Source organism: Lutra lutra, chromosome 5 (genome assembly GCF_902655055.1).
Source record: "Lutra lutra chromosome 5, mLutLut1.2, whole genome shotgun sequence".
Classification (NCBI taxonomy): Eukaryota; Metazoa; Chordata; class Mammalia; order Carnivora; family Mustelidae; genus Lutra; species Lutra lutra.
In genome coordinates, this window is record NC_062282.1 from 96,940,371 (window position 1) to 96,965,913 (window position 25,543).

A 25,543-nucleotide genomic window follows, 5' to 3' on the forward strand; every position below is an offset into this window, starting at 1 on the left:
TTTTTCCATTTGAGAGGTTGCCTTTTCGTTGTGCTGTTTCTTTTGCTTTGTAGAAGTGTTTTAGAAAGTTTGATATAGTCTTAATTCTTTTTGATTTTGTTGATGTTGTGTCGTATTCCAAAAATTGTTGTCAAACTCCTGTCAAGAAGCTTTTCCCTGTTTTCTACTAGCAGCTTTACAATGTCTGGTCTTGAAATTTAGTTACATAACTATTTGTCATATGATTTAATATGTGATTAAAATTTGTACCTGTTATGTACCTAATTTTTCTTTCAGAGGGCCGTAGATACCTAGTCATGCGGTTCAAGAAGAGTAGTCACAACTTTATTTCCTACCTCAGTGCCCCTGAACATACCTGAAGGGTTCAACACATTGTAATTAATAGTTGTGACTCCTGAAGTGAGTGATTTTCTAAAAGTTTGTATTTGTGCAGGGAATCTCAGGGTTGTGTGTGGTTTGAAATAAGCCCCCTCACCCCATCCATCATAATTTAGGATTGTATGCTAAAAATGCCATGGACACATGTATAGAACATACATAGAATAAGGACCTGAATTGGCACATCTCTGTCATGGAAAAGACCAAATCATGTTTGTTTGTTTTCTAAAATTTTTTAAAGATTTTTTTATTATCTTGAGAGAGAGAGAGAGAGCGTGCGCGCATACACATACTCCCGTGAGATGGGTGATGGGCAGAAGGAGAGGGAAAGACAGAATTTCAAGCAGACTCTGTGCTGAGCCTGGAGCCCCACACAGGGCTCAGTCTTATGACCCTGAGATCATGACCTGACCTGAAACCAAGAGTCAGACGCTTAACCAACTGAGCCACCCAAGTGCCCCCAGTCCTGTTTTTTTGTAAGAAGGAATGATTGGAATGATTAGAGTGATGTTATTTTTTCTTCTGATAATGACATGTTGCCTTGAGGCCCCATGAATTGATTTTAACTGTCCTAATAATTTTTAAAATTCCGGTACTACATGAACCAAATACTGGGCATTCTGCCTATGAGAAAATGAAAGCAGGAAATACACAGTCTTAAGGCAAATATTTCACTCATATAATGTTAGGAGGTAATTGAAATGAAATCTGGTGTTTAACTTTGAATAATCAAAAGATTAAGACTTGATAGTAAAAGTGTAAGCAAGATTATGGTCAGTGGAGGTCCCTGGGTGGCTCAGTTGTTAAGCATCTGCCTTCAGCTCAGGTCATGGTCCCAGAGTCCTGGGATCGAGCCCTGTATCATGCTCCCTGCTCAGCAGGAAGCCTGCTTCTCCCTCTTCCACTCCCCCTGCTTGTGTTCCCTCTCTCACTGTGTCTCTCTCTATCACATAAATAAATTAAATCTTTAAAAGACAAAAAAAAAAGATTATGGTCAATGAATTTTTTTTCTTATGTTTTCCTTTTACAGAGACTTTTAGTCTTAATTTAGGAATATAGGAGTGATACACAGCTAAGCTTGGGTGGGGTGTTACACCCTGTTTGAAAAAAGGGAAAAATTGTGGAAGTAACAAAGTCAGTATAGAGGAAATAATAGAGTGAGAATAATGAAGTGAAGGGTAGCAGTAGGACTGGGTAAAGGAAGTATATCATTTATTTGATTAACCTCAGAGAACACATGTGGGCAGGTGGGATTTCCAGCGTGTTCACATGATAGGATGCTCTTTGTTTGGATTGATAAGGGAGGAATTTCAAGCATTAGTCCTATTTTGACAATATTTGGAGGTCACATGAAGTGAATTTGTAAAAGGAACATTGAACTATTATTGTACCTGAGACAAGGAGGAAAGTTGCATTATAGAATGACATGGGGAAGTGGAAAAAAAAAATCCAAACTTCCTGGTTAAGTGGTCTGAGGGACGAGTGGACGTTTCGAATTTGAATAAGCAAATTCTAAGGTCATGCTTCTGAGTCCTGGCATATTACAATCACTTCATTTAAAAAGGGGCATGTTAGGGCCTGGATATCAGCATTTTTAAAGCTTCCCAAGTGATTCTCATATGCACTGCAGATGAGAACTGTTTATTGATATAAGGACATGAAAGAGAAGAGTGAAAGAAAAATATGAGAGCAAAGTCTCAGGGCCAGGGAATTTCCAACATCAGTATGGTTTATGGGAACTCAGAGTCACAATTCTGAATTGTTAGATACTTGGCACATAGCATATTATTTTATAATGAAGCAGTAGAATTGAATGTCTTTGATTCTTTTAAGTCTGAACCTGTTTCTGGAGTTACTCACTGAAAATGATTAGGTAACTATTAAAAGAAAAAATGTATGTATTTTGCTTCTTTCAGATAGAATACTGGTGTACCAGCAGCCAAAGGAACATTTAGTATTTGTTAAATGGGACCACCTTAAGTCGAAAATGTATTTTCTTAATTATGAAGAACTGAAAGGAAAAAGTAATAGAGATTTATATAATAGAGATACATTCAGATTTATATATAATAGAGATTACATTCAGATTATATTTAGCAAGGTATATGGATATGCACCATGTCATTTAAATACTTGCTCTTTGACTAGAAATTACTGAGCAGTTGAGGCAAACAATCTGAGAAGAACCAATTTCCTGATGGCACCCACCCTACTCTTCTAAGTAAAAAGGGATATTCTTTGTATCTAATTATGTTAAAGAATTGAGATCCCTTCGTGTATGACAGAAAAAGAAAATGTGCACTCTAGGTTACATTCTTTAACTTAGTCTTTTATCCTGATTCAGATACTAATTAATTATCTAAGATGAAGGAATGCATCAAGTTTCATAAAATTGCATGAAAGTTAGGAATATCTCTTACAGTGGCTATGTTATTAACTCCCCTTCCTTGACCTCACCAGTGCTACTCAGCAGCTTTAAACAAAGACTAAAAATAATCTCTTCTCTATTGTGGGGAGATGAATTACTGTAGATGGGAGGAAAATACACAACTAAAAATCAACTTTCTATCATTCTTGACATTAACCGGTCTTTACTCGGGATCACCTTGAGATGTGACATCAATTCAGAGTAATAAGGAAGGGTCAATGAAAAGCTAAAACATTCTCAAGAACCCATTATAACACATCTCCAAGGGATTCGTGTCAATGCCACAGCATTTCAAATAGAGTACACAAATTCCAGAGGACCAGCTTCATGAAATGGAGACAATAGGCATCATTGGGAGTCTTATGACATAGAAAATGACCTGTTATTGGATCTCTCTTTTACTCCCTACATGTTTTCCACCTCCGGCCTCATCAGTCATTCCTTAGAAAGCATTCTGTGTCCATTTGTCAAGAGTCTGCTGTGACACAGTACATTCTCCATATGGTATTGTCATTGAGAGTTCATTTTTAGTAAGTAATTTTGATACATTTAAGAGCTTTGGCTTAAGAAAACTTCTTTTTCACATGAATTTGGATCTAGAATTGGTTTTGCAAGATGAGTCTAGAGCTGGATGATATCTAGAGTTAGCGGTCTCTATCAGATTTTTAGCTCTTTGGGTCTTGTTCACCACCTAATCTGTTGTAGTACGTAACTCAAAGCTGTGAACAAAAAGATCTTAATACATAATTATTGGGTTTAAAAAAACCATATGTTTCTAGTTTTCTATATCTTAGAGACTAGGTTGGGCACTGAGAATTCAAAATACACTTTGTGTGTATCTACATGTATAACTAAAGCTTATCCCCCCATCAAATATTTAGAAATAGCAATTAGAGGAAGAGAGAAAGGGAAGAGAGTACACGTTGTTAAATTCCATTTAGTTTTACCTGTGGTGACACAGACAGAGTGATTGAAGTTATCATTACTCAGTCTTCGATATTTAGCCTATAGAATTTTCCTTCTCTACAAACCCTTCACTAGCACTCTTGAGTGGTTTGAGTGTCTGACTCAGATCAGGATTATTCAGTCTGTTAGGCATTTAAAAATGTGAGCAGAAAAATGTTACCTGCTCTCAAGTACAGTAACAACTGTAACAGAATTTTTACATAATTAATATAAATGTTACATGAGAACTGCAACTAATATAACATTATTGTATATAATTGCATATAAAGTGGCATATGAGTACATTTTGATATATTTGAAATTATTTGATATGGTGTCTCTGTAAGTGAAAGAGCCTAATCCACCCAGATAATGGAGTTATGTTCTTAGTTCTGTCTCACACTCCCAAACCCTATCCTCCCCTTGGTCTTCCCTGTCTCAGTTAATGCCACAATCTTACTCATTGGCTTAGTCTTAGAATCCAGGAGTCCTCTTAGTTTCTTCTCTTTCCCTTATCATTCCACTCAGTCCAGTTTTCAGCCAATCCTATTCGTTCTAGTGCCAGAAAGTACCTGAGATCTTAAGTCACCCCACCCAGAGTATTATTCCTTAGCTTGTCTGAGCTTGTAGCCTCCTAACCGATCTCCTTGCTTCTGCTCACACACCTGCTTACAGCCCATAGGCCACAGAACACCAGAAGGATCTTTCTAAAATATAAGTCAAATCTTATTGTCCTCTACATGGTGTGGAGGATTGATAAATATTTGTTGAATGAATGAATCAGATGATAGTAGTGGTCTTGGCTGCTGGAAGGATCAGTAAGCAATGAGGGACAGGGAAAACCAAAACAAGAACTGAAAGGAAAAAGTTCAGAGAGCCCAAATTTTATGACAGTTTTGGTTCATTGTCTGTAATCTTGTATTTACTTGAAAACCCAAGCAGATGAGCCTACTTCTACTCATTGGCTTGCTCTAGACCCCTCACAGCCTACCCAGAGACAATTCCACAGAAGGCCAATCAAGGTTTTTCTGTGTCCACTTAGACTCTAAGCAGCTGCCCAGCTTTAATTAATATTCCACAGTCGTATCTGGAGAGGAGCCAGTTGCTGAGACAGCTGTCTAACTTTTCTTGTATTAGCTGGGTCTGTTAGAGTAGAGTCAAAAGGGTCAGGTGTTGGGAACTACTGTCTTTGCAAGCTCACTCAGCCTGAGGTTCCTGCCTAACTGTTCCCGTGCCCATCTTCTCTGCTGAAATTCATCTTGGAAGGAGATGCTAGGTTTGACACTTGCAGGTTTGGTCTTAAACTCTAAAGCAATGGCAGTATGTTACTCAGAGTCTCCTACAAAGCGACAGGAACCATGGTATTGATTGTTACAGCGTAAAACGCCACAAGTCATTTTAAGCTGATCGTCAAGTAATGACAAGGATTCAAATGGGGGGCTTACTCTTTGATCCACCAGGAGTTTCAGATGGCAATTATCATTATTTCTTGGATTCCCTCAGTCCTGATAGAAAATCAAGGCAACCAGAAACTATCATTTTGTGAACAGATAGCTATTAAAAGCACATTAATAATCTGTGGTGGGTACAGCATATGCCTTTTAAAAAGATTTGCAGCTTGTTTCTCTGTGGTAAAGACACAGGACTTCTCCAACCTAATTACAAAGCAATCAAACAATTTAATTAATCTGGAAATCACTTTCTAAACCATAACTGCCTTGAAAATGAGGCACCCTGTGCAGAGCCATGAGGTAAAGTCCCATTTTGTTATATTGCTTGTGTACTGGCTGTGCTAGTCCTCCCCCCACCCCACCCCCAGGACCCTAGCATTAATTACCTACCAAATGCCTGACCACTGCTAAGGTTTGCTTTACCAGGTCAAAAACATCAGCAGTGATAACAGCGGTCTATGAAGTGTCCTAGCACTCAAAGATCCAAGAGCCAGCAAATCCCTGGGAGCAGCAGGATTTGAGTTATAAGCAAGGGCTGCACATATGGGCAGAGAATTAACTGGCACCGGTTTTCATTGGAAAGTCTCTCAGGTATTGCTTTGCAGATGGGTGGATGAATTCAGAGAGCAGTGCTGTGAGGAGTGAAGGTCATGTATAGGACTCTGGTTTTAGTCCGTCTTGATTTCTCATCCTGGAGGCTTGCTGGGCATGTCCACAGCAGACTGGCCCTCATTTCTTAAGAATAAATATATAAGGTGTGCTTTTTAATTTAATCTGTTCTAAATGAATGGTATTTTCTTCACTGTATAACAAAAGTATGTCTCTCAGGCCTCAGAGACTGAGTAGGTAACATAGAAATCAATTTTTCTTTCAAATAAGATCACAGACTTCAAAGATTGACTCCCAGCACTGCCTGGGTGTCTTAGGTGATTAAGCGTCTGACTCTTGATTTCTGCTCAGGTCATGATCTCAAGGGTCCTGGGTCCTGCTGGATGTAGAGCCTGCTTAAGATTCTCTCTCTCTCTTTTCTCTCTCTCTCTTTCTCTCTCGCTCGCTCGCTCTCTGTTGCTCTCACTCTCCCTCTGTCCCATCCTCTCTAAAATCAAAACACAACAAAAACAGAAACGAAGATTAACTCCCACCCATCTAATCTCCTAATCTTTTTACCTCTCCCTAAGAAATATGGAGGAATATTCTATAATAACACAAAAATCTGGGACACCTGGGTGGCTCAGTTGGTTAAGCAGCTGCCTTCGGCTCAGGTCATGATCCCAGCGTCCTGGGATCGAGTCCCACATCGGGCTCCTTGCTTGGCGGGGAGCCTGCTTCTCCCTCTGCCTCTGCCTGCCATTCTATTTGCCTGTGCTTGCTCTCTCTCCCTCTCTCTCTGACAAATAAATAAATTTAAAAAAAATAATAATAACACAAAAATCTACAGACTCATCCAAATTTTTCCTGTTTTATCACAATCACTCCACTTCTCTCTCAAAATTTCCAAATGTTGGTCGCTTGTAACCTGGAATATTTTCATCACTTCATTTCTACTGCATCACTAATTATGCTTGGTTTGCTCACAAAGATGTTTTTTTCTGTTGGCCTTTCATGTCCTAATCTACGCTCCTAAACTTCCCTTCTTTGGCCACTCATCTGTCCACCCAACACATTCATGCCAGATTAAAATCTCTAGCATCTTTCTCTTGCCTGCTGATGTCTTGTAAGGCCCTCCCCTGGTTAATACCAGTAAATATAGTTCACAGCTCATTGGCTATACCAGTCTGAATCTCCTGCTGCCAGAGTATCTATCCCTACTGTATCATCCTGCTCTGTTTGGGGGTTTCTGTCCCCTTCCTGAGGTTCTTCCATTCTTCTGTTGAGCTTGCCCAGCTGTCCTCAGGTTAAGCTATAATCTCTTGTCTGTAATGAATTATCAGGTATTCTAGTTCAGGCCACCACCATTTTCTCTAATATCCCACTCCATTTAAGAACCTTTGTGATAGGCAGGGGTGAGGGGGAGGGGCGTGCATGTGTACGCACATTGGCATTTAAACCTGGCTTTAGATCTGCCATGAAACAGGAAGAAAGATCTGTTAGGAACAAGATTATGCAGATGGCCCTATAGTCTTGAAGCTAAAAATGTGGGAATTTGGGTTTGATTTTATAGCAATGTGGGAGTGGATGAGAAACATTTTCAATCAATGGGCTTAGAAAGGTAGCACAAAATGGAGAGGCAAAAACCCAAAGATTAGAAATGGTTAATGGGGGGCGCCTGGGTGGCTCAGTGGGTTAAGCCGCTGCCTTCAGCTCAGGTCATGATCCCAGGTCCTGGGTTCGAGCCCCGCATCCGGCTTTCTGCTCAGCAGGGAGCCTGCTTCCTCCTCTCTCTCTGTCTGCCTCTCTGCCTACTTGTGGTTTCTCTCTGTCAAATGAATAAATAAAATCTTTAAAAAAAAAAAAAAAAGAAATGGTTAATGGTAGCGTTGGGTTTTTTTGTTTGGTTGGTTGGTTGGTTTTTGTTTTTGTTTTTCATTAAGAGCAGAGTTAAATTAACCTACCTCTATATATCTTTGTCTCTGCCTGTTCATCTTCAAAGGGATCAGTTGCCGTGTATTATAAGATGTTACATGGCTTCCTGGGGACCAGTCATTAAAATCTCTAAAAGTGAAAAGGGTTTTAAGTTAACTCCTTGTTTCTCCCTTCTTCAGAGTGTTGAAAATAAGTAGTAAGCTCTCTCTAGTTCTAGTTGATCTCATCATAATCTCCAGATACAGTGTTCACTTTACAGAAGAACCTGGAGCTAAGAATTTGGTGTTAAGTTTCGTGGATCTTATTATTTATTCTCAGTGAATTCGGTAGCAGGAATTACTAAACTGATCATACCTTGGCTTCCAACAATCAATTCTTCTGTTTTTCCTGATAACTTGCTGGTAGTTTGCTCTATATGGGATGTGAGCAAAGTGAACACTTTTTCCAAATAAACCAAATCCACACTAAGATTTCTGGCATTAGATTCATCTCCCTTTCAGAAACAAGAATTTTTAGCTATCTTGAATTTTTCAAGATCTTTTAAGGCTACAAAGAGTGATATGTAAGCTAAGATGGGAAAAGGCAGGGTGGTGGGAACGAAGGCTGTTGGGAAAAGTTGATGGAACTTAATTTAGCTGTGTAGATAGATGGACAAAAAGAGTCCTGGATTACTGGATGGCAAAAGCATAATCAATTTCTCCAGGGACCCGAGGAACAACAGATGCAAAAACATGATAAATTTCATTACAAAAGAGAGAAAAGTTCTTCTAGATTCTCTGCCCATAAAGAAACAGGCTTTTCAGTGCTTCCTAGTCAAATGGCTTTAATTGTGCTGTCTATCATAAAGTTAATGGCATCTGTTGACAGCATCTCTATAAAATTTGCAACCTTAAGTTAATCGAAAAATTTCAGTACAGATGTAACCAGCCCAGAAGTCCTCAAGGTAACACTAAACGTATCTCCTTAATGGGTTGGTCTCTTCTTATTTGTACGCAGGTGATGCATTGTTTGCAGCTAGGTACTGCAGTCTTGTATTCCTCACACCTTACCACAGTTGTCACTTCCGTTTCTGAAATCAGTAATGTGGGAACTGGCTGGCTGGTAGGGATTAAACACAGCTTCCTGATTTATTCTCCATGTTTCAAGACAGTCTAAGGCTAGCCTGCAACCTTTCCTTACCTCCTCCTTTAAACCAGCTACATAAAGTTCCCTCCGGTCCTCAGATAATTCTGCCAATCTAATTAAACATGCAGAGGGAAGCCGGGTGGTCTAGGCTGTCCTGAGCTGCCCCTCACCAGCTGCCTACCACGCATTCTCAATGACCAGCAGCAGGTTGGGTGTTCTGATGGAGGAAGTAACAAGCCCCCAAGGAGCTGTGCTCTTTGCAGCGAGCGGTCTGTGCTCACCCGCCTCCGTGGGATGCAAGGAAAACACTCTCTGAGAAAAAAAGCCTTTGTGGGGTGGTGGCTTTGAACGTCTGCCTGGCCAGTCACAGCCCAGATGCTTCGAACCGGGGTGGGGGGGAGGTGTTGAAGAAAATAGTGTTAGGGGCTAGATCTGGGTCATTGGAGAAATAGGTCCTAATGACTGGGTTCTTCCCAGTATTTTATGATGCATACTGACATTTCCGCTTTTAAAACATGGATTCTGGAATACAAGGATTTATTTTTGAGAACTCAGACATGTACTTGGTTTCTTTTTTTTTTTTAAAGATTGTTTTTATTTATTTATTTGACAGAGAGAGATCACAAGCAGGCAGAGAGACAGGCAGAGAGAGAGGAGGGGAAGCAGGTTCCCTGCTGAGCAGAGAGCCCGATGCGGGGCTCCATCCCAGGACCCTGGGATCACAACCTGAGCCAAAGGCAGAGGCTCTAACCCACTGAGCCACCCAGGCGCCCCTGTACTTGGTTTCTGTAAATAAAAAATCCTGAGGCTGCTTCCCAAAATAGAAAGCCCCACCCCCACCACCAGGTGAAGCATAGACCTCCACAACTATCCTGTCACTTCAAATGTTAACATCTGGAAGACTGAGAAGCAAGATATTTATATATACATTATTCTTTAGGACTGAAATGTTTAGGTTATTAATCCCTGGGAGACTGCTGCTTGGTGATGGATGGATGTGCTATTCATATATCTTGCACCCTCAGAACACTGTGCTGGGACTCAAGCCCATTCCTTCACTCTCCCTCCCCTCCACTCCCAGCTCCCGCTCCGAGGAAAACTGAAGCATTTTTGAAGAGATGAATATGGGATGAGAATGTACAGAAACGCATTACTAGAAAGAAGACGATCCTGGATGTGGATAATGTTACAAAAATAAAATCATGTTATGATTTTTTTCCCTCTTTCTCTTTACAGGAAACAGCCCTCAAGATAGTCCAAGAAATTTCTCCCCCAGTGCCTCAGCCCATTTCTCATTTGCACGGAGGTAAGGACTTTCTGTGGGCCAAATAGTAAAGTGTTATGTTGAGAATCGTGTCTCCTGAATCCCCTCTTCCTCATGCCCGCCTGTTCCCCTGCCTTCTGCCTATGAGATCGCGCATATTAATATATGGCCTCTGAAGCTCCCTGCCCAAAGATAGCTTCAGACTGCCACCCAACTTTGTTGAAAACACTCGTGCTTTAACAGTTTAATAATGATTTCTGACTCAGGTTAGAGTTCCATGTACCTCTCTTGGTCCTTCCCTAGATGCTGGGCTCCCAGTGAGGGCGAGAGATGATGGTTTCCTTTTTTCTCTCTTAACATGTGAGACTCTCACATATTGTTATTTTGTATATTTAGTCCAACAGGGAAGAGATTGCCCTGTTTTTAAAATTATTCTTGAGTAAAGGGATAAAGATCAGGCTTATTAATGTTTTCTTATCTTACTTATACCATTATGTGTGTGTGTGTGTGTGTGTGTGTGTGTGTGTGTGTGTACAAGCATTGCCTTGTACATGCTTGAGGTTCAGCAGATTTTTACGGAACTATCCGAGCTTATGTTACAAGGACTTGACTCATCTCTGTGTCCTGATGCAACTGTTATTGTTGTTATTGAAATACTTTTTTTTTTTAAATGACCTTCTTGAGATCAGAGGGTATGAACTCTAAGATGCGTCTTTACTTGAGAGCATGAAGCCACCAATTTGTGATCCCTTTGAGATAGAGCCACGCATGGACTATAGGATAGTTTATGTTTTCTGTTCATAGCTTAGTTAGAATTTGATACCAAGTGCTGAAGATACATGTGTTCTATCTGGGTCATTGAGCCACAAGGAAGTCTTGTTGTGAATTAGGAGGATCATAGGCCTGTGCCATAATGTGAAATCTTGTAGGTTCTGGATCTTCTTCTGTGACTTCTCCAAGTGAGAGGAGTCTACACAGCCACATTTTCTGTGTTCTATATGTGGGATCAGTATACATCTCCCTGTCTGATTCCAACCTTCACCCTCCTGGGTTCTGTCACCCCTCTCATACACCCTGGCCCCTCCTGCTCTGGGAAAAACAGAAAACAACCGACCTTCAGCCGGGTTGCTGAATATTCAGGGTAAATTCATTTATGGTTGACATGTCCAGCATACTTGCTCATTTTCCTCAGACACCTAACTATATCAGGAAGTGGATTAACATAGCACTTAATAAAGACATATGTGTAGGTTAAAAAAAAAATAGATTTGTTTTAACACGTGTTTCTGACCAGCGAAACCTGCAGTGTCCCCACTGCCGTTTGTCAGCACATAACGTACTTACATTACTACATCCAAAGAAGAGGACCTGTTGGCACTATTTCCCAAATTCTCTGTAAGTGATACCCCTTGTAAGTATTACACATCCCCCACCATATGGCAGGTGCCTGTGTGTGGAAAGTACCTATTCTCCATCATGGGCAGGACACCAGAACCATAAGACAGGCTCTCTAAGGAGCTTGAGACCCCCACCCTGACTTTTTCCCCAGTTCAACTTCTCTTCTTTTAGGAACTTGTTCTAAGCACTATAAAGAAAAGGTGAAAATTACTGGTCCCACAAAGCCTATGTTCACCCAGCAGATATTAATTCATGATAGTGCTACTCATCTAAGTGGAAATGAAAATCTTACAAAAATGGATGAACAAGAACCCACCATAGTCTTTAAAGCACACCTCTTAAAAGAATGTGTTTAATTACTTTAAGTAATAAGAAAAATGCAAATTCCATTATAGTGTGCATTTAAACATTACAGAAATCATAGTCTCTTAATCCTGCCAGATTTACAAAAATGAAGAGGATCTGATAATTAAGTGGGTGACTGGAGGATAGATGAATCTCGTTTCCCTGCTATTTAAAAAGGTACACAACCCCCAGGCATGTTAATTTTTGACAAATAAACCATAAACCATGACAGAAGATTATCACAGGAGACCTGTAGTTCATTTTGCATGAATTTCCAGATGGAACTCCCTCCACACTCTTCAAAAAATATTAATTTAGATTGGGGCATGAGTGATCATCTTTTTAAACTTTTATTCAAGTAAACAGAACCCTGCATTTGCTATAAAAACTAAAATTGATATGTTTTTATTTAACATCTGGTATCTCTCTCCTCCTTTCTAAAGTTCATTTTTATTCAGGAAACATGGAAAGACCACTCATGGGTCTCCATTCCATTCCATTCCGGTGTGCATTTTTGAGACTAAGAAGTAATATCATTCTGAGACTCTCACATGTTTTTACTTTGTATATTTAGTCCTACAGAGAAGAGGTTGCCCTGTTTTTAAAATTATTCTTGAGTGAAAGGATAAAGATCAGGCTTATTAATGTTTTCTTATCTTACTTATACCATTATGTGTGGGGTGTGTGTGTGTATAAACATATACCTTACATATACCAGTATGTGATAATACGCCCCCCACTAGACATCCCCTGTAATGGAATAGTTTAATTTCAGACTGGAAAATAGGATGGCACTCACTTGCTATCTAATACATCCATAAGAGTAAAATTATCAAGCTACTTTTTTACTAATGAGTTAAAAAGGATGAAAATGAGCATTATAGCATAATAAGTTTCATCAGGAGCAAAGAAGCATATTTTTACTTTCCTAAGAACTGTGATACAGATTTACAGTCTGATAACAGAATTAACATTTTTTTCTTTGGCTTAAGATGGAGGCAATAACATTGTTCTGCCATTCCCAAAAGTTGATGGAGTTGACCCATTACATACTGCTTTTACTTACATTGGAAACACAGAGCCCTGACTGCATGCCATGGGTGTTTCCTAGTGCCTCATTGTTCCTTACCAGGGTAAATCTCAGAATATATTTCCACAAGCAAATTTCTAGAACAGACTTAGCTGCTGAGTTCAGGTCACTGGACACTGGTTGAGCACCTGGCATAGTTGAACTTGTTCCAGTATCAATCAGAATATAAAAGATGTCATGCCAGGTGACTGTTACAACTAAACAAATCAATCTTCTTCCTCTTTCTACAATTATAAGATCCAGGTTGATACTGGGACTCTCCACTTTTTCTTTGTTATATACAGTATTAATATGATTTTTTTCAGTAGTGTTGAAATGATGTTTTTTGCAAAGTCTTTTGTATTCTGTGTTCCCATCAGATGTTTTTCTCTTCATTCCTTCTCACTTAGTTTAACACTGAGAGATTTCCACCCCACCCCACCCCCCAAAAAAAATCACTTCAGAAAAGCCTTATTGCTTTGGCTGCAATGTAGTCTGTCTTCCAGTAATATTTTATTGGTAGCTTCTGCAAAGAAAAGACAACATTGTTAGCAGGATCTAAATTGCACTTGTGTGATAGCTTTCTTGGGAAAAAAGGGCATGCTCTCTCTTAAGTACAGTATATAGCATGTATAATAACTTCTGATATGCGGTCGTCATGGTAATGAAAATGCAATGGTCCTTTGTGCTCCATTTGAGTAAATAGACACCAAGAACGTGGGGAACTTCATGAGACATAAATTATTTCTGGTCCATGGCTGCACTTTCTTGTTTAAACATCTTTTAGTTGGGTGTTTTCCAGAGTAAGCAAATGTAATTTATGTTTCAAAACTAACTAAGAATATGTCTTTCCTTGGAATTGTTCATTCATGTGAAATATATTCTTTGATACCTGAGGGAAAGGAGAGTTAATGAATCACAAAACAAAGTCACGATGGGGGAAATCGTGCCTGCGTTCTTTCCAGAGACTAGTTTCTGATAATTGCTATTAAATGGACTGAATAATCCTTTTAAAAATCATATCCTCCACCCCTTTTTTTTTATTAACTTCTAAAAATTGGAGGTGTTTAAAATGTAAAGTACAGCATGGATTTTTAAGTCTTCAATAAGTAGCCAAATAAAATAAAACTAACCTGTGTCCAGTTAATTGATGTCTTTAGAAACATGTTCTTATGATTATTTTATCCATAAATCTTTAACATTTTTAATTGTTTAAAAATATTTTTAAAGAACATATGACTTAATTGTTCCCGTTCCTTATGTCTGGCATATTTACAAATATTTTGTTTTGCTTCTTTTTTTAAAAAACAAACTTGATCCAATTGTACTCCAATCATGGTCACAGAAATGACAGGTAAATTTTACTCAAATTTTAACATTGTAGTATTTCTGTGATTTGTCCACTTGAATTTCTCCATTTTGTCTTTGTGGACCATTTGCATTTATTGGAGGCAACATCCAAGGTAGCCTGTGATTATATTTTCCTTTGACTGTAATTTAGTCTCAAATATCAGGTTTTTTACATAAACATCTAATTGTGACATTTCTCAAATTCAAGTCTAATGCTGTTGAATCCCCTGACCTAAACTTCCTTTGAATGTGTCTGTGGTAAATTTGGCCCCCTCTTGTATCTCGCATAGTAAGTGAGTACAGTCGTAAATTATAAGAAGTCTATATAGGATAGACTACATCTAAAGAATGCAGTATAGGCCTTTATGATGTGTGTTTTTCCTGTTTTTCCCTTGGCAAATACACATCTATTTGTTTTCACAGGGGTATATGATGTTGAAATCACAGTCTTACTTAAAACAGGATAAATAATAATGACTCTGGAACACCCAAGGGTTCAGAAAGTTTGTTTTCTGGTCCCTGCAACAATATTGTCTCTATTATTTCATTCAATCATCTGAGACCCTTTTAAAGACCCTAACTCATAACCAGAATCTACCCCGGAAGCTACCCTTTGACCATTTGGAGAGAAAATCGCTCTCTTCAAGGACTTCTGACAGTTTTGCCTCTATGACTGGAACAGACACTTGTACTCTTCTCATTAGGTTCTGTGACTAGTAGAAAATTTTCTTTCTGTCCCTGCTGTTCTGGGCCCGAGCGGGGCTACCTACTCACAACTCTGCAAGGGACTTTTGTTGTAACACTTGAAACCAGATCCTGTCAGAAGATAGTAAGTCTTAGAGATTCTGACCATAAGGTCAGTCACTATTTTAGTGTGAAAGTTTTTTGCTACTTAAGACTTGAACCAGGGGCGCCTGGGTGGCTCAGTGGGTTAAGCCGCTGCCTTCGGCTCAGGTCATGATCTCGGAGTCCTGGGATTGAGCCCCGCATCGGGCTCTCTGCTCAGCGGGGAGCCTGCTTCCTCCTCTCTCTCTGCCTGCCTCTCTGCCTGCTTGTGATCTCTCTGTCAAATAAATAAATAAAATCTTTAAAAAAAAAAAAAAAAAAGACTTGAACCAGCCCTGAGCCCCACTAATCCCCTCCCTAGGTGTGAGGAGGAAGACTGTTCCCTTGAAAATAAGTGGAGAGTTTTTAGGATGTCATCGAAGTCCCCACAGGCTCTTAGACCTTGCTGGAATTCAGTCCCTTCCAGAGACCCGTGACCTCAGTGATCAGCCTCCAGACACAAGTTTTTTTTCCTCCTCCCTTTCTGTTTTTATTCATTTGAATCTGCTGAGTCTGACCATTGTAATTATCCCCAGTATTCATTTTGTCAAAGTGTGTTAGTGAGAGATCAATAATATGGATCAACCCATTCACTTTCTACTTGTTTGGCTATATCGATTCAGTTTAAATAAAAGTCAACCTGCTGTATAATGTTTGTTTACTCTGGCCCGTACTGAACATTTCCACATCTTCACTGACCGTATTTGTATCATTTGTTTGATACAAATGCTCGGTTTCCCTGGGGGCCCCCTGTAATAGTGCTCCAGTGTTGGCCAAAGTTAATCTCCCTCTCTCAATAGGACTGATGGACGCCGCTGGTCCTTGGCTTCTCTCCCCTCCTCTGGCTATGGGACAAACACGCCCAGCTCCACAGTCTCTGTAAGTACTGAATTGTTCTCCTCTTCCTCACAATCACACGGCTCTCTGGCATAGCACGTGTTTTCTCTGGGTGTTTCCTGGTAGGAAGGAGGAGATAAATTTGGCATGTCTGTCACTCTGAATAGGTTCCTCATCACATGAGGAGCTGACAGATGTAAAAAGGACATACTCTTTGCTGCAAGCTTTTAAACTATGTATGGCACATAAATTGAGTTAAGTCCCAGGATCACAAGTTTGGAGGAGATTGGGAGCTTTTGTTTTAATACCATTTGTTGTAGTTCGGGGGGGGGGCGGTGGAGGGGCGAAATGCAATCTGGTTTTATTGCTTTGGTTCCACACCAGTGATATCAGTACTGAAAATGCCATTAAACTTTGATGGCCCGGGTCTTTTTTTTCCTCTTGTGTGGCTTAAATGCAGGGATTTTTTGTTTGTTTTTGCTGTTTTGTTTCTTTGTTTTTTTCCTTCAAATTAAGAAAAAAAAAATGTCAAGCCTTAAATCTGTACCTCCTAGGTAAGACATTTTTTTAAGGAGAGATTAAAAGAATTTCGTAGTAAGTTAAGACAAAGAGACAAAATGAAGCCATGGAAATAGGATAAAGAAAGAAGGATGCTCTTGCCCCAAACTGTAACATTTCAACACGAGCTCTACCAACGAATGGAAACAATTCAGTAAGTTTAGATAGATGCTTTCTCAGTTTAAATTAGTGGTGTTGTGGGGTATCTGTCTCTGCAGAGCTTTGGAAGCTGGAGGTCATTTAGAAACCCCAGGTCTGTTGTAGGCGTTCAATACATACCTAATGGAATGGCCCGAATGCCCTTGGACAAACCAGAAATGTGGACCTGATGATTTTAGATTTCCTTCTGGTCCGTTTCCATCTTCATTTTGTGAAAGTCTGTGGTTTATTGTGTAGGGTTATTCATCCATTGTTCCACTGGGCTGGTGCTGCTGGTTTTTCACAGGCCTTAGCTCTGTGCTAAGCACGCACATTCAGCACGTACTTATATGGAAAAGACATTACAACTGGGGCGCCTGGACGGCCCTGTAGGTTAAGTGTCCAACTCTTGATTTCGGCTCAGGTCAAGATCTCAGGATCTCAGGGTTGTGGGATCGAGCCTCACAGCAGGCTCCTCACTCAGCAGGGAATCTGCTGGAGATTCTCTTTCTCCTCCCACCCACTCCACCCCCACCCTCGCTACCTTGCTCCCTCTCTCTCAAATAAATGCTTTTTTAAAAAAAGAAAGGACATTATCATTGTTTATAAACTAACTGGTATCATTGCTGCCTTACATTATGTGTTTCCAAAATTCCAGATGCAATATAATGTGAATTTTCTGGAGCACTTTAATACTGCCTTGTTAAAATTCATTGGATTATTTTTTACCATCTCTCTGGTATTTTACTGAGGAGAGGTAATTTATTTTCACATCTTCTGTTCCATTTAGTTTGGTATGTGAATTTATTGTCCAATTCGATAATTTTGGTGAAGCGTCCTAACAGCCTTGAGTCATTTCAATGATGCAGAAACCTTGCACCTGGAGAGGATGCTTCAGACTCATGGATGGTTTCAGTGGATAAAACTGTCACTAAAAAATAGTGACGCCACCCTGGGCTGCTGTGTCCAGAGTCATTACTGGTCATTTGTTGATTTTAGATGTTGAAAATGTGGGTAACTCCAATGTGAAAATGGATGCTAAAACTAAATGAAAAGAAAAGCAAGGGTAACTCTCTGAAAGTTAAGTTTCTACAGACTGTCAGAGAAGTCTGTAGGAAGTTAACTTTCTACAGACTTTCAGAGAAGTCTCTTGTCTCCAGATTCTTGTTCATTTCAGCTCTATGACCTCGCTTCGCCCTTCAGTCAAATTTTAGTGTCGTATATATACAGTAATTTGACTGTTGCAAGAAAAATAGGGGAGAGTACAAGATCTTTCCATCTGTAACTATTAAATCATACACCACTTTAAAAAGCCAGTCTCTCATATGGTACAATCAGACATCATTTGGTACAAATAATTTTAAAAGCCAGTATAGAAATATTTATTATGTGCTAGACATTAGCCTGACTACTTCCAGTGTGACATAGTAGTCTTGTTTAATCCCAGCAACACACTGTGTTGTGCAATTGCTACCGTTCTCTTCCTTTTATTTATCAGAAATGTAAGACACAGGGAATGACACACTGAGGGGCTTTGACCAACCCCTTCCTTTCTCAAAGATACAGTCAGGTCTAGACTCCAGGCTCTTGGCTCTTTTTAAGGAATTTACATGGTATTTCTTAAATATGTTAATTAATAAACATGACCTGGCCCTCTGGCACAATGAATTATCACCATCCTTGACTTCCATATGTGTCTAAGGAAGAAGCCCCACGAGACCACATTTAGTCACACACGCACACACATTTGCTGTGTTTCTGACAGCTGCTGACCAGCGTTAAGATAGCTTTTAGGTTTTCTCTTAAATGTTTATTAAAGAAGATGGTACATACAATTGTTGACCTCATGTTCCTACTATTTCCTTCAAAATAACATTTTCTTTCAAGATTTTATTTATTTATCTGACAGGAGGATAGAGAGAAGGAGAGAATAGGCAGGCAGAGTGGCAGGCAGAAGCTGACTCCCCACCGAGCAGGGAACCATTGCAGGGCTCCGTCCAGGACCCTGGGATCATGACCGGAGCTAAAGGCAGACATTTAACCAACTGAGCCATCCAGGCACCTCTAAAATTTTAGCTTTCAAATTACTTTGTGCCAAAAGATGCACAGAACTGTTAAGTGTGTGAAGTGTAGGTGCTCCACATATAAAAAGGTCAGTTATCTAGTCTCCCTATTGATTGTTGATAAAGATAAGGAGTGAAAATTTGAAAAGCTACTTTTCATTTCTCTCAGGGTTTTTGGGTTCTTGTCCTTTACATAGTGGGGCAAAATTTGCCCAAAACTGCTTAGTAGTTACATTTTCTTCTTTTCTTTCTTTTTTAAAAGGATATACTATATTTTATTTTTAAGTTCATCACTATGTCCACTGTGGAGCTTGAACTCATGACCCTGAAATCAAGAGTCACATGTTCCACTGACTAAGCCAGCCAGACTCCCCTCATTTTCTTCTTTTCTAAATCTTATCTGAGGCACTCTCCGGTTTTCATTTTGTGGGTTAACTATTAGCCATGAGGCCAATCAAAATGCATTTTCGTTATTTTTTAAAAGTAAACCTACAGAACACAAAATTACAAACACTTGGAACATACAACTTAAGTTTGGCAGGTAATTGTGTTGTTTGCTGAATTCCAGCACTACTACTATTGAAATGTAAACATCACATCTTCATCCTTTGGATAGATGGCGACTGTACCATTGGCAAGTGTTAAAAATGCTGTATTCTAACACTGAAAAGCTTTGGTCGTAGGAAGTTCATCAGTCCCTCCGGGAAACATTTGGTTTTGCAACTTCTTTCAAGTCCAGGGTTTTCCATTAAAATTAATCAGTGGGGAACTTTTCCAAGATAATTTTGCGGTCATAATTTTTAATTTCAAAATAAGTAACACAGAACTGCAGCAGGAGGAGGACATTCCCCCATATTTCTTAACAGATGAATTATTTTCTGCTAAGGAAATGGAAATAAGAATGTAAATACCTATACAAATGTGAGGTATGACTATAAAATGATACTGCATTTAATAAGAAGTAGGAAATTATGCATTCATATGAGTATTGTCTGTTGCAAAATGGTTATCTGGAGCGATTAGATGATATCATCATTCAGAACAGTTTTGGGAAAGTCTTGTACAGCTTTTTTATGTAACTCTCTATTCTGTGAATGTGGGTTTGATTTATGATGCTATCAAAAGTCATGTGCAGACCAGTTGGGTGAGGAGACCTGACACCACACATAGAGAATATGCTAGAAGTGTAAAGTAATCAGACACAGTTTATCGGAAACTCCCAGACCAATTACTGAAGCTTTCCTCCAAGTGGGACTCCCAGGATGCCTTGACCAGTGGAGGTGGTTGGAAGTATGGTGTGCGGTCTTGGGGCAAGCCTGCACCTCTGCTGTCTTGTCCCTCTCGCTGGCTTTGAAAGTTCTCCACTGAATGAGTCCCTGATCTTTGCTAAAACCTAACCTTGGATTTTTCGATTGTCCAATACCATTTCCCTTTTGGGGCCCCATTTTCCTGGCGTACAGTTGTCCCCAATGCCATGAACCCAGCCTTTGTCCCTTGAATAGGTTATCACCCTCCTCCCATTTGTACCTTGCTTGTTCCAACTGAGATGAAGGAGGCTCTCTCCCCAGAGGAGTCCTTGCCTCCTCTCTTCTTTACTAGTGTTAAGGTTGGAACATTTGACACCACTGCATCATTCATTTTGCCTTATTCCCTATCGCTAAACCTGGGGCACATTCCTTAGGCAGTTTTATTCTGTGGCTGCATATATGGTAGAACCACAGAATTTTCCACACTTGCTAACATTTTGTTACATTTGCTAGGGCTGTTTTTTAAAATAAATTGTTATTTTGTTTAATAAATGTTAAAGGTTCAAGTAAAACACTGCCCCCACCCCAGTACCTTTCTGCTCCTTCCCTCCAAGAGTCACTTGCTGTCATTTCCATGTCACTGCAGGCCTCTGATACTTTACGTGAAACTCTAGAGCCCAGTGTGTTTGGGAATTAATTTTCATATTTTAGAAAGGTAACGAGATCCCTGTACTTACCCTGACAGCCCAGCAGCACCTGGGCCAGCGGCTCACAATCAAATATATCAATATTTCTATAGAAGCCTGAATCAACATTCCCACTAAGTGGATTGAATGCATATTTTAAATAGCTTTCCATGAGCTCAGTTGATGCTGGGCCATCGGAAGGGATTCCTGTAGTCTTAGGAATAAACTTCAGGGTTTTAGGGTTTTGCAGTCCTGGATACAGAATTGTGGACATTGATTTTCCTCTGAGACCTATGTACAGATTCTTACTTACATTTTTTTATTAGCTAATTTCCTCATCTTCACTTTGATCATTAAGGCTTCTCTCCTGCTTACGGTGATTTTATTATTCTTTTCCTGATTGCTTGAGTTGACTTAGATTGTGTTTTATTGTTGTTGTGTTTTTTTTTTCCCCAGCAAAAAGTGTTTAAGGCTGTGCTTATACTCTTCTGAATAGAGATTTGGTTTAACTCATAAGTTTTTCCAGCAGCGTTTTCATTTTTATGGCTTATAAAACAATCTCATTACATTACAAAAATTCCTCTTTGTCTCTGTATGGACTTGTAAGGTGTTTTATAATTTCAAGGTATGAGGGTATTTTTAAGCTTTAGTCATTAATTTCTAGTGTTACTGCATTGTGATGCTTCAGTGTTTATGAAGTGCATTTATTGTTAAACTAATGACAGCTTTAAAGAAAACTTAAAACTGAGATTTCGGATGAGTGTTAACTTTACAAATTTGCTTATTCTAATCATGTTTCTTTTGCTCAAAATTGTCAGAATTGCTTTTGTCAGAATTGCTTATAGAGTTTACCTCCCAGTGAAAACAAAAAGAAAAGTCTATTTGCTTTCTAGTTCTATTTCTCAGATTGATTAAAAACAATGTTATTTAGTTACTCTCTTTTTCTATGTTACCTTTCTCTTAAGTATGAAGTGACAGTTTTCAAAAAGCAAATCTATATGCAAGAAATTTAAAAAACCACCACTGAAGCTGTTTTAACAAAGGAAAAGAGGGGAGGGGATATATGCTATGGTGAGTGCTGTGAATTTTGGAAGACTGATGAATCACAGACCTGTACTTCTGAAGCAAATAATACATTATATGTTAATAAAAAGAGAAAGAGAGTGAGAGAGAGAGACAGAGGGAGAAGAGGGAGTCTTAGCCAAAGGAAAAAAGGAAGAAAAAAAATTCCAAATTTTAAAATAATGGCATTAGTGAGAAAAGTATCTTCATCTCTTCACCTTTTCACCCAAGGCACATATCAATGTATCGACAGACAGCATGCCTTGTAAAGGAAGATCTCATTATGTTATTTATAATCACACATCATAAAAGTCATTTTATGTTACTCACCGGAAAGCCACAGTATTTAATTGTGAGCAGTGGTCCAAGCAAGGGTACCATACTCAGTTGAGAACTAATCTGTCATTTCATGCACCCAGATTGTCCAGGTATCACTTTCTTGCCTTGGCTTTGAACAAGGCCTCCCCATTTTCCGAGCCTGGATTTTCTGCAAGAGAGGAAACTATCTTCTGGGAAATGGTCATGTAGACAAATGAGACGAAATATGGAGGGCATTTTGACCTCACTGAGAAAGCAGTAAGGGTATACATTTAGACACTAATTATTATAATTATAATGTGAAAGGGAAACTATAAAATGGTGATGTCACCCAGGTTCACTGCTTTGATTGTGAATTCACTTGAATTTGAATGCACTTTCTCACATGGTCCTCTAACCTCCCTGTGGTTGTTGTAGTCCTCCTCTTCCTCCCAGGAGAAGCTGCATCAGTTACCCTACCAGCCAACACCAGATGAATTGCACTTCCTGTCGAAACATTTTTGTACTACCGAAAGCATTGCCACAGAAAACAGATGCAGGAACACGCCTATGCGCCCCCGTTCCCGAAGTCTGAGGTAGGTGGACCTGATTGAAAAGTGTTGCTTAATTGGATTATCTGTTTTTAACCATTTCAAGGGAAGTCGTTTTTTCCTCTATTTCATCTATGTGTGAATTGATTTGTGCACTACCCCAAATATCGTGTGATTTTTTTCCAATCTCTACGTGATATTGGTAATTACCACTAAAAGGCATCTTACTGTTTTTATTTTTTCCTATTTTCTAAAAAATAGTATTTATTTTTTTGACAGAGACACAGCAAGAGGGGAACATAAACAGGGGGAGTGGAAGAGGGAGAACCAGGATCCCCGCTGAGCAGGGAGCCCAATTTGGGTCTAGATCCCAGGACCCTGAAATCATGACCTGAGCCAAAGGCAGATGCTTAATGACTGAGCCACCTAGGCGGCCCTCTGTTTTTCTTTGAATTTCTTTCGATTTGTAAATTGGGAGAGTAGCAATAATCATGATGGACTAAAGAGACCTCCTGTAAAACCTTCTTGCACTGGAAATTTCAAGTCAATCTAACTGTGGTACAGGAGCACTTAGTGTTCTTATTTTAAGATGAGTAAGCTTGGCTAAAAAGGAAGGACAGCAAAAAAAAAAAAAAAAAGATTTTTCCTTTAGATTCCACATTATAAAAGTTCATCTATATTTTTCATCTTTCTTCCCTTCATGAGTTTTTACTTTTTCCAAGCTTATGAATAAATTATTAGGAATTTATGTCCCTTCAATTTTGACATTGAGTAGGGCCAGAAATATAGAGAGATAGTTTGATGTGTTTTACAGGTTGTTGTTTTGGGGTTTTGTTGTTTTTGGGTTTTTTTTTTAGGATGTAGACTCTAAAACAGATTTGTGTTCAGGATGTTTATTAGGGGGTGCCTAGGATTTATCCCATGTGAGGAAGGCCAGCAAGCTGACTTGAGCAGAAAGAACTCTAGGTGCCACACAGCTGACTCCACAGGGAGCTCTGGGTGTGGCATGACCATCAGAGTTATCCCTCTCTGCCAAATGGCCCTTACTTTTTATGCCTACCTCAGTTGCTGAGTGCGGTACCCTGAGAAGGACTTGGCCTGGGTGAGGTGACTGCAGCTGAGGCCATCTTTGAAGGGACTGATGGCTGATGGCTTCTGTAGTCCCAACTGCTGGGGCAGCAGGTCCTTCTCTGCAGGATGATCAAGGCAGTCCATCTCCACAGTATGAAGCTTGCAGCTGTAGAATTGATATACTTTCCTATTGAAGATTTTACTGTAAAAATAGTTTGTCAGGTATTCAGTTGAATATCAAAGTTTACTGATAAGGGTTTTCCCCTTTGTACTTCTTTTTTTTTTTTAAAGTAAACTCTATACTGAACATGAAGCTCAAACTCATGACCCCAAGCCCAAGAGTCTCATGCTCTACTGACTAAGGCAGCCAGGTGCCCCTGGCTGGGATATTATTTAGGATAATAAACTGATAGTTAATGTACCCACATTGAATGATTTGGCGTGTTGTTATTTTGAGTTAGGGAATAAAAGTTCAATGTTATGAATTCATTTAGGGACATTGTGTTTTACCAATGGGTGCCCATTTTATGGTTTTATGAAAGGAGTTCCTTGGGTATCTAGTACAGGCTGTATTCTCTCAGAAGGGTAAACACCATCCTCACTGAGGTTGCCCAACTCTGTAACACTAGGAAGAAACATGCTATTGAAAGGAAGAAGAGCACACAACAGTTCCATGCCTCTGTTTCATATTGTACGTAATGCTGACTTCAGCACCCCAGAGAGATCTTTGCGAGGCTAGAAAATGGATTTCAGTGGTGACAGCCTGTGCCGTGGAAGACCGTCAGACCTCTTCAGTGGCATGTGGCAGAGCGCAGGTGTCGGAAAAAAGTGTGAAATTGCACTGTTCAGTGTGTCCTCGATGTTGCTGTTTGGAACGATCTTATTTTGTTTTATATTGCAATTCATTAATTGGTTTCCAGAACAATAGAAATGCATTCTACATACAGAATATAATCTCGATTTAAGAACGTTTCTGAACTCCTTTATATTGTAGCTCTCATTATTTCGTGGCATTCCATTTCTAGAGCTTCCTTTTTGAATCCTGTTCAGGGTGTCACTGTTTGTGGGTATTTATGTATGTACTAATGACTGATTTTGTAGTTTATTACCTAATATTCTTTCCTTGCAAAGGTTGTATAGTACTTTGATCCAACCAGTTGTTTATAAATAAAAAGCTTATTTTCATTTCATGCTGAGGCAAGTTTCAAAGGGTAATTTGCTTTGCTTGTAGCCCTGGACGTTCTCCCGCCTGCTGTGACCATGAAATAATTATGATGAACCATGTCTACAAAGAGAGGTTCCCAAAGGTAATGAACTGAATTGAAGATGTCTAGCATCTAAACCAACGGGCAATTTGGGTGTAGGTGGTTTGTTATGGGAAGGCATGGGCCAATCCCGTAGTAATGAGTTACTGTATAAGGTGGTTTGTTATGAGATAAGGTGGTTTGTTATGGGAAGGGATGGGCCAATCCCGTAGTAATGAGTTACTGTATGAACAGCACCACAGCTTCTAAGAAAGGTAAAAATTACTGAACAATTTTTCTTTAAATGACTGAGCACTAACCACACTCTCTGTGTGCTGAACTCCCTCTAGAGCAAATCCTGCCAGTTGCCCAACCCACAAGGTGGGCCTGGTGGGGTGCCACAGGGAGAGGGAGACTCTGCACCCACATGCTCGCTTGCCCATTGTCTGGGCCTGCTATATAGCGTCAAGGGCAATCCTTTTCCTTCCTTAGACGCCTGGAGAGTGGTATATGATGAACGTCTTTTTTTCTTAAAAAACAAAACAACCCCCCAAAAACCTCATTTTTCTTTTCTGTGACTTCCTGTGTCTTCAGCAATTATATGTCTAACCCTATTAATTTAGAAGAGAAGGTGCAGGTGCAGTGTTCCCCAATAGAATGGCAAAGGGAATTCACACTGAGCCTGAAA

At 39.6% G+C, this 25,543-nt stretch overlaps 1 protein-coding gene across 13 annotated transcripts in view; it reads left to right on the forward strand.

Moving 5' to 3' along the window:
- MAST4 (microtubule associated serine/threonine kinase family member 4) overlaps positions 1–25,543 on the forward strand; it is a 568,037-nt gene that overhangs the window by 478,876 nt on the left and 63,618 nt on the right. For all 13 annotated transcript variants that reach the window (XM_047728882.1, XM_047728886.1, XM_047728883.1 and 10 more), the window contains 4 exons: positions 10,087–10,156; positions 15,902–15,980; positions 22,428–22,585; positions 24,843–24,918. In XM_047728882.1, coding sequence (XP_047584838.1) covers positions 10,087–10,156; positions 15,902–15,980; positions 22,428–22,585; positions 24,843–24,918 — 383 coding nt within the window. The remainder of the gene's footprint in view (positions 1–10,086; positions 10,157–15,901; positions 15,981–22,427; positions 22,586–24,842; positions 24,919–25,543) is intronic.